The sequence below is a fragment of the Phaethon lepturus genome, unplaced genomic scaffold, assembly GCF_000687285.1.
Source record: "Phaethon lepturus isolate BGI_N335 unplaced genomic scaffold, ASM68728v1 scaffold1212, whole genome shotgun sequence".
In the NCBI taxonomy this organism is placed as follows: Eukaryota; Metazoa; Chordata; class Aves; order Phaethontiformes; family Phaethontidae; genus Phaethon; species Phaethon lepturus.
The window spans coordinates 40,160-52,551 of record NW_010522362.1 but is presented as its reverse complement, the minus strand read 5'-3'; the positions used below and the strand labels follow the sequence as shown (position 1 = coordinate 52,551).

At 38.7% G+C, this 12,392-nt stretch overlaps 1 protein-coding gene across 1 annotated transcript in view; it reads left to right on the top strand.

Moving 5' to 3' along the window:
- The window catches only part of SMURF2 (SMAD specific E3 ubiquitin protein ligase 2), a 40,171-nt gene that overhangs the window by 10,754 nt on the left and 17,025 nt on the right, over positions 1-12,392 (top strand). Inside the window, exons 4-7 of the mRNA XM_010281766.1 lie at positions 4,645-4,778; positions 5,972-6,037; positions 9,901-9,985; positions 11,281-11,364. Coding sequence (XP_010280068.1) covers positions 4,645-4,778; positions 5,972-6,037; positions 9,901-9,985; positions 11,281-11,364 — 369 coding nt within the window. The remainder of the gene's footprint in view (positions 1-4,644; positions 4,779-5,971; positions 6,038-9,900; positions 9,986-11,280; positions 11,365-12,392) is intronic.

The following is a 12,392-nucleotide window of genomic DNA, read 5'->3' as shown; positions in this document are numbered from 1 at the left end:
TATCATCTAACGGCATATGCAAATGGCACAGTAAGGTGGATCTGTTGTGATATATTTATGCAGTAATGGCTGAATTAAATTGCTCATTCCAAGGGAATTTTGTGGCTTGCTAACCTGATTCAGCGTAACAGATATTCTGTTGTATAAGACTTTTTTGAAAAGACTTCTGCAGTGTTGTAAAGAACAAAAAAGGTTTTGCTTTTGCCTTGTGTGGTTCATAATTCAGATCTTTGTGTGAAAGGACACGGTTGAATTAGTTAGTTGCTTAGAGTCTTCACTCTAGATGGGGCAGGGGGTGAGTCTGGAAGACTTTCCAGAAAGAAATTGCCAAATAGTTGCTGTCTGGATGCAATTTTAATGTCAGTAAAATACCATGCTTGCCCTGGATGTATTCCCCTTCCTTGTTTTCAGTCTTGTTTGTGTTTTCCCTATTGTTCAGGCCTTTCCTCAAAGTTTTGAGTAACCCCACTTAACACTTTTACAGACCTTCTTGCATTCAAAACATTTAAACACTACCTAAAGCAGCAGTTCTGAAGCTTAACAAATCCCCTTTTCCTTCCCCTCTCTTCTCTTCTATGATAGCCTAGATCTCTCCTACAGCCTTCCCACGCTCACCTGTGCACTCTAGCCCAGCAGCCTTGGCCATTAAGGCATAGCAAGTCATATGGTCTATTTATCTCTAAAAGGTATTTGTACCGTGATCACCACCAAAACCTAATCCTGGTCCCATATTTACTCTGTGCCCTGCAAATCTGCACCCCCAGGCTCTAGCATGGGACTCGTTGCTCTCCTTTGTTACACCTCTGAAATGAAACCTCACCCAACTTCTGCAACTCTTCCTCTCCCCAAAATCTCCTCACTGCAGGTTCTAGTGCTCTTCGATGCCTTCACATTCTCAAGCCTGTGTGCTGCCCTGGCAGAATCGCCTTTCTCCCCTGACTTCCCAACTCTGTTTTGCCTAGTTATTGCTGATGATCCTGGATTTTTCTCAGGGAGAGAAGGCAACAGCTTTGCTTAGTGCTGGTTTAGACAGTCCCATCCTAGGTTAGACTCTTGAAGAGCTGTCAAACAGTTCCTTACAAGAGCTTTGCCTTCTTGACATGGCTGTTCAGAGCAGTTTGATGAAGCTGCTGCCCTTTGCATTTAGGGTGGAAGCATTTCTGGATTGTATTTGGCCCCTATCAGCAGATCTGGCCATTCCAGCTCAAGCACATCAGGTGTACAAGCCTTTGCTGAACTTCTTAGGTGAGTCTGTTAGGAACATCTGGAGTAGAAGCCCACTTTGCTTGCTGTTTGGTTGGTGCAGTTGCTTTTACAGTGTCTTGTAGACTCAGCTCAACATTGGGCTGGGGAGCACTTGGGAGGAGAAAGGAGCAGCCAGTCAGTGCCACATGTCTAAGCCGCAGCGTCTGGGTGGTTCTCTTCTGACCATCCCAGGGGTTCAAACACCCTTCCGCTGCTACCAGAGGCGAGAGCAGTGTCAGGATGAAGGAAGAGAGAAGAGCAAAAATTGTGATGATATTTTTCATTATGTCTGCACCTTCTTCTCCCCCAGTCTGAAAACAGCTGATATCACAAAGAATAACACTACCATTATATTAGAAAATTTTTAGAAATGGTAAAATGGAGAAACAAACCAAGTAATTTGTCCAGGTCGTAAAAAGAGTCTGTATGTGACAGAATGGATTAGAAATAGGGAATTCCTGGCTTCCAAGCCTGCGTTCATACCTCTTGATGTTGCATTTTTCTCCCTTTCTGGAGGCAGTACGTCTGGCTTGTGATCAGGAAGAGGTATGTTTTTTTCAGGAATATTTGTTTTTTCCCCTTGCTTCATTCTGCTTTTCTCTACCAAGCTGAACTCTTCAGGCGACGTCTATATAATGCCGTGGGGATGAAAAGTCACTTGATACCAAACCTTCCTGAGTGGTATATTGGCTCAGAAGGAAATACCACCTTGGCAAAGATAATTTTCCCTTGACAAAGTAACAATTGTCCCTGTGTTTTAAAATTTGATTAAAATATTTTAGAGGTTTCCACTATGGCATGTACTTGATTTTTGTGTAGAAGCAGAAGTGCTAAGAGTAGGCATTTTTCTTAAAATGTCTGAACACGCAGTTCTTATCCAGAGCCCTAATTTTACAGATTCAGGAAATGTGGGAGTTAACAAAATGTATATGGAAATTTATTTCCATGTTTCCAGTTCATTAATACTAATCCAGTTATCTCTGTTGAACTACTGAAGCTGTGAAATAGGGTAAAGCTCCAAGAATTTTAATTATGAGGAGGAAGAGAGAGGCATCCAACAAAATGGGGGGGGGGTGTTTTTTGTTGCTGGGTTTTTGTTTTGTTTTGTTTTTTAAAATTACTGACTTTATATTTTGGAACATTCTTTTTTAATAACAAAATTCCTAGCTCAGGCTTTTATGTTGGAATTTTATTGCCAGATGATGTGAAACAAATGTAACTTATCCACCAAATGAATCGGAAATGTCAACTTGTCCTACTGTCACTCTCTAATGCAACTATGTATTTTCATGCCTGAAATGATGCAGAAATATAGATGAAACATTTTGCTTTGAAGCCAACTAACAGTTAGTGAACTATTTCTTTTCCTGCTTTGGGGGAAAAAAGAAAAAAAAAAAAAACAAACTACATTTTTATTTGGAAAACGCAGCTTGTCTTGCTTATTTCCTTTAAATGTGTGAATCAGCCAGGTTTTCTGGTGCAGAAATCAGGGTAGGTTATAGTAGTAATACAGAAGTCCTCACCTGTTTGGTATGGATGGCTTACTGTCTGCATTTTAACCATGAGAACCTCACCCTGAAATGTTACAGTAATTCTTGGAAACTGTGTTGTATATTCAGCTGTTCTACATATTATTCAAGCTGTTCTGTTATGAAATTGTCTTTAACCATATACCTTTGACTTTTTTAAAGCAACAAGGAAAACTGGAAAATTCAAGACAGGTCATGATAAGTCTTTATTTTTAAGTGCACCTAACTTGTTCTCATAAGAATTTATTTTAAGTACATGAAACATTGTAGACTGCAACTGTGCACGTGAATACCCATCTCCATCTCGTTTCTTTATGCAAAATTGGCATTGTCAAGGTTGTAAGGCCAAAAATCTGATCTATATTGTGCAATCAGTTTATTCAAAAAACTTTGGGGTATTTTGTGTGAAGTTTGTGTTTTGTTTGTTGGGGTTGGTTTTTTTTTTTTTTTTAGATGTGCACTGGTTGTTTTAAACCATGCTCAGGGGTATGCGCCTACAGCTAGGCTTTTCTGTCTTCTACTTCTTGGGTCAGTCCCTGTCTGCAGGTGAGAAAAAGTTGTCAAAGTTCTGCTTTTGGGCAAAGGAAAATTTGGACAAGTGTTAATTGAGAACTTAACCTGATCACAGCTACAATTTTAAGGCATGACAGTTAGTTCAATTGTTTGGTTTGCCAACCTTGACAGTATCATTTCTATCTTTATGAAAAGGTGTTTTAAAGCTGATAAAGTCTCAGTCAATTGGGGAGATGTATTTAGACATTGGTTGAGTTTGTTTGATCAGTTTTCATTCAAAAACAAACAAAAAAGCACTTGAAACTAAACTGCAGAAGGCCAGAATTTGTGGTGTGGGACGACAAGCAGTACTTGAAATAACTGTAAGTTATTGCCAGTATTGGCAATAGCTGATTATCTTAGATGTTTTGAAATTGTCCTCTGAAAGTTTTGAAAACAAAAATTAGCTCACAGAATAATTGCTTCTGAAGAACAAAGCTTCAAACAAAAAAGCAAAAATAAAATAGCCTACAGTGTCCAGGTTTCCCCAAGCTGATGAAATGCAGATCTCGGTTTTGCAAAGCATTTCCGTGGTAATGCTGTGAGGAGACAGTCCACATGTGAGCAGGGGGCAGGGGCAGAATGTGGCACATCTCAACTAAAATACTGTATGGGCTTTTTGTAATGGGTCACATTCATAATATGTAACGTACGTTATAAATAGGGCCTTTCTGAAGCTTTCCTAATAGTACATTAGCTTCCCAAAGATTTGTTAACTGCAGATGTGTAACTAGGTTTGCCATATATTTCCCTTGAGCCCTCAGAAGAGCTCTAAGTGAGGGTGACTTGCATTGCTGGCGGTTGGAAGAGTAGCCTGAAAAGCAGCAGCAGATGAAGTGCTGCAAAAGGATGCAAAACCGATAGTTTCTATCCTGACACTTGAACTGCTTGGCCTGCTAGAGCTGCTCACAAACACGTGCTGCCACGAGCATTGCCGTTCTCTTTGGTTAGGCTGAGCACAGGCATGAATCTGAGCATGTTTGTAGCTGCTTGAAGAGATGTGGTCACCAGGCCAGCCCACAGCCTGTTCATGTTTTAAACAGATTTTGGTAGACTTTGGACTCACATGAATGCCTTCTTCCAGAATGAGGATTTTAGATTTGTTTGTATTCAAGTAAACTCCTTCGTAAGACGTGCTTTCATTGAAGTATAATATGTACATCTTCTCTGAAGATGACCTCTCTCTTGCCGATAAAGTGTATGTTAAAAATTTAACATAATAGTTGATAATATTTTTTTTTCCCCAAGGTGATTTCTGGAGCGTCTTCAAAGTATTCAGTAAGTGCCATTCACGGTACTGTTTTTCCACGTTTTTCAGATATATTGGGAAGTCGGATTCAATAACAATCAGTGTGTGGAATCACAAGAAAATTCATAAAAAGCAGGGAGCTGGTTTTCTGGGTTGTGTGAGACTTCTTTCAAACGCAATCAACCGCCTTAAAGACACTGGTTGTAAGTAGGCTAAAGACTAGAGTTTCTTCTCTTTCAGACCAAGCTTTCATGTGCAGACTTTTTGAAGAGTGACAGTTAATTGGGTTTTTGTTGGTTTTTACAAAGCTTGTATGTTCCAATTGGATAGTTTGCAACGGTGTTTTGTGGCTGAGGATAGCACGAGTAGGTTAGAGAATGTAGCTCACCTTTGGCTTTTCAACTCCTTTGCCCTCTTACCATAGACAGTGGTAACGTCAGTGTTGGAGTCTCGCTGTGGATGGTCAAGACTGAACTTACTGTGTTGGAATTCCAAAGGAAGACAGATTCTAATTACCTTCAAATTACCTTTTTATTATCTTCAAAAATGGAATTCTTAAGACTTAAACAAAAGGGTAAATCTATTTTGAAGCCGAATCTGTAGTTCAAAAATTATTGTAGGCCTTCAAAATTAATTAGTAAATTTTGCCATAAGATATTAAGTGCTTTACAACACTTTGAGCACTTTGTATTTACTTTTTCAAAAGTTAATTAACATGTGAGATGCTGTTTTCTTATTATCCTAATGGATGCCGCTTACTTCTGTACAAAATTTGGTGCACTGTTTGTGATGGAAAAGTGGTGCTTTGTTTTAAAACCACAAAAAAAAGTGACATGCTGGTAGAGAAGCATTGTGATTTTACCTTCAATAACAGGTTCCTTGGCGATAAAGGCATAACCAAAGTTCTCATTTTTAAATATTTGTCACTAGATCAGTGCTTCAGTGCATTGCACTTTGCTCAATTTTACAAAGTTCCACCTATTTAGTGCGGAACACATGGATTGATGCTGGAGGTTAGCTCTGTGCTGCACTAATATGAGTGTTGGACTGGAAGTGCATTATAACAATGGCTGGTCTTCAGAAGGGAAGACAGTTCAAAATACTTCTTACAATCACTTTAGACATCCAATCTAGGATAATGTCATTTCCTAGTCATCAAAAGAGCTTTGTGAAGTAGGAAAATGTTAAAGCAAAAGTAATCTAGTATTGTTTTCTGATGTAAAATTACTAAAAATGAAGTCTTGGCTGAAGATTTTTAGTTTTGCTTCCCTTCCCCCAACTCTTGAAGCCTTAATTATCTTACACTAGGCTGAATTTTGTTCTGATGGTACTTCAACGTGCCTTTCAAAGGCAGCAAAATATTGTATGACTTATGCTTTGTGTCCTTGTTTCATAGATCAGAGATTGGATCTGTGCAAGCTTGGGCCAAATGACAATGATACTGTTAGAGGACAGATAGTAGGTAAGTAAGGTGTTTTATTTTTTAGTTCTCTTGGAGCTTAATAGTAGCTATAGAAATACCCTTCCTAGATGTCAGTTTTCTGTATTGAATTTTTTTTTTCCAATTCAGTGTCTAGTGCCAGAGCCATTTTGGACCTCAGGCTAGAAGTGTGTATGTAGAGAACTAAAAAACAAACGAAACAACAAACAACAAAACAAAACACCCAGACCACCCCAAAGCCACCCAAAACACAACCCCCCAAATATTACTGTAAGTGTTGGGACAGATAAGACCATGGATAATACAGAATTTTTATTTAGAAAGTTTTTAATTTCACTGTAAAGAATGGTGACAGTTTGAGCCTGAACTCCCTGTGAAAAACTGACTGCAAATTTCTTGGCCATTGAGAGCTCCAGCAAAGCTGTGCTTCCTGTACGTTTTGCAAAATGGTAAAATGTCCTGCTTAACAGGAATGAGTTGCTGTCTGGGATGGCTTGATCAATTCATTTTGTATTTTCACGGGTTATTAACAAGTTTGTCACCAATCTCGGTAACTGTGCTTTGTCATTTTGCTAACTCATAAACCTTAAATAACTTAAGAACTAAAAAGAAGCTGGCAAATTGAAAAGCAAGCATCCACATACAACTTCACAAAGACTCTCTTTTTGGTGCATTGTTAAGTTTTTTCAGAAGGCAGAAGTTCTAGTAGGTCACTTAAGAAGTCAAAAAAAGTTGATCAGGATAAGGAGCCTTTATTTTTGTGACAAGATGTTAATGAGAGTATTTGGACATGGGGAAAAGAAAAGTGAATTTGCATGCTCAGTTTTATGTTCAGTTCCTAGTTCAAATAATATCCAAGCAACATTCTTGTTTTGTCAGCCAGGGAAAACTATTGAAATACCAGTCAGCAAATAAGGGCTTCAGTGCATTTGTTTGCTTTCCTCAAAGTGCTCTGTTGAATAATACCTGTGACTTTACCTCTTTATGTTGCTTTAACCATCTGTCTAGCATCTGATCTGCAAGCGTTTGCACAGTATTAAGATAAGAGTGAGGTGGCACAGGGGAGTCAAATGATGGTAGAAATGTGGAGTTGTAAGTGCATTGCTGACACTTCAGACCGTTCTTGAATATTAAAACTTTCTATGTGAGCTTGCACATAAGAGTAAAGGATAAAATAGTAAATTTTCTAGGGTGTATTGTGTTGTCAGTTTGGTTTGCTTTTTGGTTTTGCTCTGGTGTACTGGTCCCCTGATCATCCATGCTGTATGCACCTAGCTTTGTTTGTGGGGTTCCTTTTAAAAGGAAGCTGAGCTCCGCTGATCGGAGAGCTTGTTCGGGGTCTGCTCCAGGCAGCAGAGATCCACTCTGCCCACAGCAGTCCTTCGGGCATGACACTAGCAGGGACCGTACCCTCACACCATGATGTGCTCTCATGCTGCCCTCCAGAGTATGCAACATGCATCCTTGTCATCATGACTTGAGAATGCTAGCATTAATTAAACAAGCGGGAAAAAAAAAACCCCACCCCAAAGCAGAAAGGTGACAAGGCTATTTGGATGCCAGATGGGAAGCCTGGGGCAAATACTGTGCGGTGTGGGCCTGGCAAATACACTTCAGAGAGAACTAGTTGTCTGAGATAACTAGTCAGCAGTGTGGGCATAAACTAGACTGACCAGTTGGCTTAACCTGATGTGATTATGGAAAGCGGTATAGCTGAAGCAGCTTCAGCTCTTTTGGCATGCTGCTGGGGCTGTGTCTAATTAGCAGGACCTGTTGGATCATGCATTGAACCTAGAAAAAACACAGCTTGTCAGGTTACAGCGCAGACTGAGAACAATCTGTATGTTCTGCTTTGTGCTGATATCATCAGAAAGGTCAGGTTTCCTCCGTCATGGCCGTGTTTTAATTTAATGCATCCTTGCTGAGATTCCAGAGACTCCTGTCTTTTTTTGAAATTGAAATTGTCGTTATTGATCTCCTTTTATTTTACTCTTTCTTCACTAATGCAATTTTGTTGAATGGGTGAAGGAGTAAAACTAGATAATTTTGCTGCAGTAGTTACATGATGGAGAAATCTTGCTTAAAAATAAGTAAGAAGATAGAACAAGTTACAAATATATTCTCAGTCCTTCTAGTGATAAACTGGCTTTAATTAAGAGGCTATGCAAGATTGGGAAACAATATTAAAACGTAATTGATACCTTCAGCAGATGATAAGCATACAAAGCAAGTGCATAGTGGGTAGGCCTTTATAATTTGGGACAGGGAGCAAGGGGATCTTTATCTTAAATACCTGGGGTTATTTTCAAAGGGGGGAAGAAAAGGGGACACTTGTGAGTAGTAGATGCAAAGGGCACCTGAACTGTGTCTTAATCTTGCAGCTCTCTTCTGTGCCACCATTTTATTTCTGATGTGGCGGTGCAGAAAATATGAGTCCTTACTCATTACAAAATGAAGCCGTGCACAAATTTTGGTCCTCACATAGGCAAAGAGGAGGTAATTGCCTTTGTTTAGTTTCATTTTCGTCTGTGTGTATTGCTTGCCAAACCTTGCCTACATGCAACAATGTGAACTTGTAATGTGTGGGTTTGTTGCAGAATAAATAGACCATCTACAATTCTGTTTTGGTTGAAATTAAATTTAAGGTGTCTTTCACTGTAAGAAGTTGCTTTGTAATGTTAGGGTTCATGGAAGACTGGCTGTTAATATTGATTAGGAATAAAGCAAGCAGGAACTGCAAGGCGCTCTGGGTTGTTCTATTGAAAGCCCAAAATCCTAAGCTTCAAAACAAGTTGTTGTTGAAAATTTGGACTCTTTGGCAAAAATTGCCAGTACTACTACATCTTTGTGTAACTTTGATGTTGACAAAAGTGTGGTTGTGTCTAGATTAAGGTCTGTAAATTTATTTCAATTCATAGGACTTGAAGACAGCTGTCCAGAGGTACAGTAGTGCCACCTCAAGAAATGTGTGCCATAGCACGTATCTAGCTTTTTAAGTAATCGTGTTATTGTTAAAGGCAAAACAAAACATCAAAAAAACCCCCAACCCCACAGGAAAACAAGTGTCATAAATTATCAGATTGGACACTTGCAAATTATGATATTGGGAACAAAAGCTGCCCAAAAAATCTTTGTTTTCATATTTGTAGTACAAAAGCTTCAGGCATAAATATCCATTACAATGAAACATGTAAAAAAATAAAAGTTAAATTAAAAAAAAAGTAACACAGTTTTGCTGAGGGCTGTAAGGGCTTTTCGGGGTGCTGAGCACTGCTTTGTGTGAGAGTTGCATTTAACTTCTTACCACTGGTGTTTGAAAGTAGCTAATAAACCAAATGTGTTGTGCTTCTAGTAGTTAAGTTTTGCCTGGTTTTGTGTGTGCGTGCGTGTACGTGTGTGTTGAATCCCATGTACATGCAAAATACATAAGGAGGAGTCAAAAACATACAGGAATTTCTTATTTTAGGTCTCTGTTAGCAGTTGTCCCATCAGCAGTGCAAGCCTGGCACTAGCACCGTCCCGCTTGCTCTCCCAGCCGTGTGTGAGGTTAGCCGCCCTGCTGCCGCCAGATGAGCCACGCAGCTCTGCTGTGTCACAGGCCGTCTCATACGGAGAAAAGTTAATAACAGCTTCAGAGTTAACTTCTTTTTCTGCCTTAACTTGCCTTCATATTCTTCAAGCTAGCTTTTTGAAGTAATATGTAGAGAATTATGTGTATGAAAACATACACTGTTTCTGTATAACTTTCTTAGGTTTGTGGGAAGGGAAAAAAATATCCAGAACATTCAGCTTAGTCCTTCAAGTTATAACATTTCTCTTTCAAATATAACTGTAATTTGCATCTAGATGTCATATCTTTAATAATTCTTTTATTATCTTAATAGTAAGTCTTCAGTCCAGAGACCGAATAGGCACAGGAGGACAAGTTGTGGATTGCAGTCGGTTATTTGATAACGATTTACCAGATGGGTAAGCTGACATCACTGTGATGTAAATACAAATACAGCTCATACAACAGTCTTTTGCAGTAATGAGAAGTCAGTGTACAAATAGGTTAATTTATTTTTATTCTTGCACTCAAGTGTTCTGCAGTTTTTAATTTAGGAGCAGGAGATAAGCCAGCCAGGCTACACAGAACAGTTTGACACTTGTCCGTTCTTGGAAAATGGAAGGTGGCATATAAGGGTATAAATGCATTTAAAAATATACTTGTCTAAGAAAATATGTGTCTTTCAAATTATAGAACAGATAAACTAATGTTAAATCACAGCCAGCAAACTGACTTCATCCATATAGCGGTTTTGTAGCAAGGTAGCGAACACACGGGCCTGGCTGTCTTCTACAGTGCTGTGCAGAGGTATACACTATTATAAAAATGCATCACTTTTTCTTCCATATAAATCATGGTGAAGAAAACATGATTGGAAAAGGTAATGGGGCCTGAGTTCTTGCTGTATTTACCTGCCAAAGGCTGGGTTTAGGATTTTGGTTTGTCCCTATGAGAGTTAATGACATCATTAACACCTAAAACAGTTTTGTGAATACAGAAAAATGCTCAGTTTTAGGTTCTGGTGCTGTCATCAACTTTTTCAGAGCAAAAGCAGACCTTCTGAATGTGATTCTTGGCAGGTAAAGACAGGAGAAACTGATTTTTTTCAGCTGATTAATTTTAAAACGTAAATTATCATCTAAGTCCTAAACAGCATTTTTTTGTTAATTTGGAGTCTGGAGAAGTCAAAAACATTTTGTACATGCTTTTAAATTTTCACTTCAAAATGTTCCGTGTATAAATATTGCTTACTTAATTGTGTAACTGCAAAGCTAGCTGTATAGCCTCATGTATTTTGGAGTGCAAAAGTAATAATAATTAAAAAGTCATATTATTTGAAGGTGACTTTTTAATGAAAGCAAGTGCATGAAGATACTATGAAAGCACTTTCTAGGATCAGTGGTCAAGAAAGTTAAATGCATTCTGGAAAACATCATGTTTAATAAGCTGCTTTATATGGCTATTTGGATTTAGAATTCAGATAGTTACTGAACATGAAGGTGTGATATTGTTAATGATATGCCTGGTTCCAAGGGAAGAGTATGTAAAATTAATTCTGAGTTGAACTTTCAGTTGTTTCCTGTTACCTTGTTCAGCTAACATGATTCATAACAGTGTAAGTCTTCCTGAGTTGGCATTTATGTTGGAAACATTTTGTGCCCTGGTTTCCTGGAAATACCACTCATTGCCTTATCTCTGAATGTCTGAATTCTAGGTGGGAGGAGCGGAGGACTGCTTCTGGAAGGATCCAGTATTTAAATCATATTACACGAACAACTCAGTGGGAGCGACCAACACGGTAAGAAATTATTTAGGAGACGTGCATATGATGAAGTTTGCGTTCTGACTAGGAGCACTGAGCACAAGCGATTCTAAGTGACTCTAATGGGGTGTTCAGCATTCGTCCAAGTCACTCTACAAACTGTGTATGCTTTTCTTCTCTAACAACTTACTCCTTCAGTCTTCCTAAAATTTAACTTGGAAGAATCGTTCTAACTAGGTTGTTCCCCCCCACCCCTAATGCTAGAACCTTCATTTTCTTGTAGAGCTGCTATGGTAGAGCTCTATAAATACAGACATTATATCATTATATCACACACATACATTGCGTGGACATTGTAAGAGATGAAGAAAAGAGATCCTGAATCTCTGACAGATGTTGTCTATGTACATGCTATGACCATGTAATCCAGAACTTTTAAAGCTGATTGTTACAGAGCACGTTTCAAAATCATTATGATCACCTTTTCTGATAACAACAGATGGGTGTTGCAAGGAGTTTCTCAAACCAGTTTTGCTGTTACCTGAATTGTAGACAGTGTCTGCATGTTTTTCAGACGCTTCCACAGACCGTCTGTGCCTGCAGACTGTCTTCCTTCATCCTCAAATATTATTCCAGTCTCTGTGTGGATATATTTGACTTAAAATAATCTGTATTGTTAACACTGCCAGCTCTGATAAGTATTTGCAGTTTTGAAGTGAGTGAGGTACTGAACAGCTTTTTAACTTATCTATCTGTATTTTTCCTGGTATGTTAAAATAGCTGTTCTAAGCTCTAGACATATTTACAGTAGAAAACCAAGTGCAAAATACATAATTTGTTTCTGGGATTTCCTGCATCCTTATCAATCCCCTTTTCACCCATTTTAAATGCTTTTGAAAGCAGCATTGAGAGATGAAACCACGTAATTCATTGTTTCCTCTTGCAGTCAAGCTCTCAAGAGCAGACGGGTTTTATCTTACTTAGCCCTTTTGCACCATCCTTGCCTAATAACCATCCTTAAAAATTAGAGGGAATAACAAGGCCTGACCACTTCCTCAGCCCTA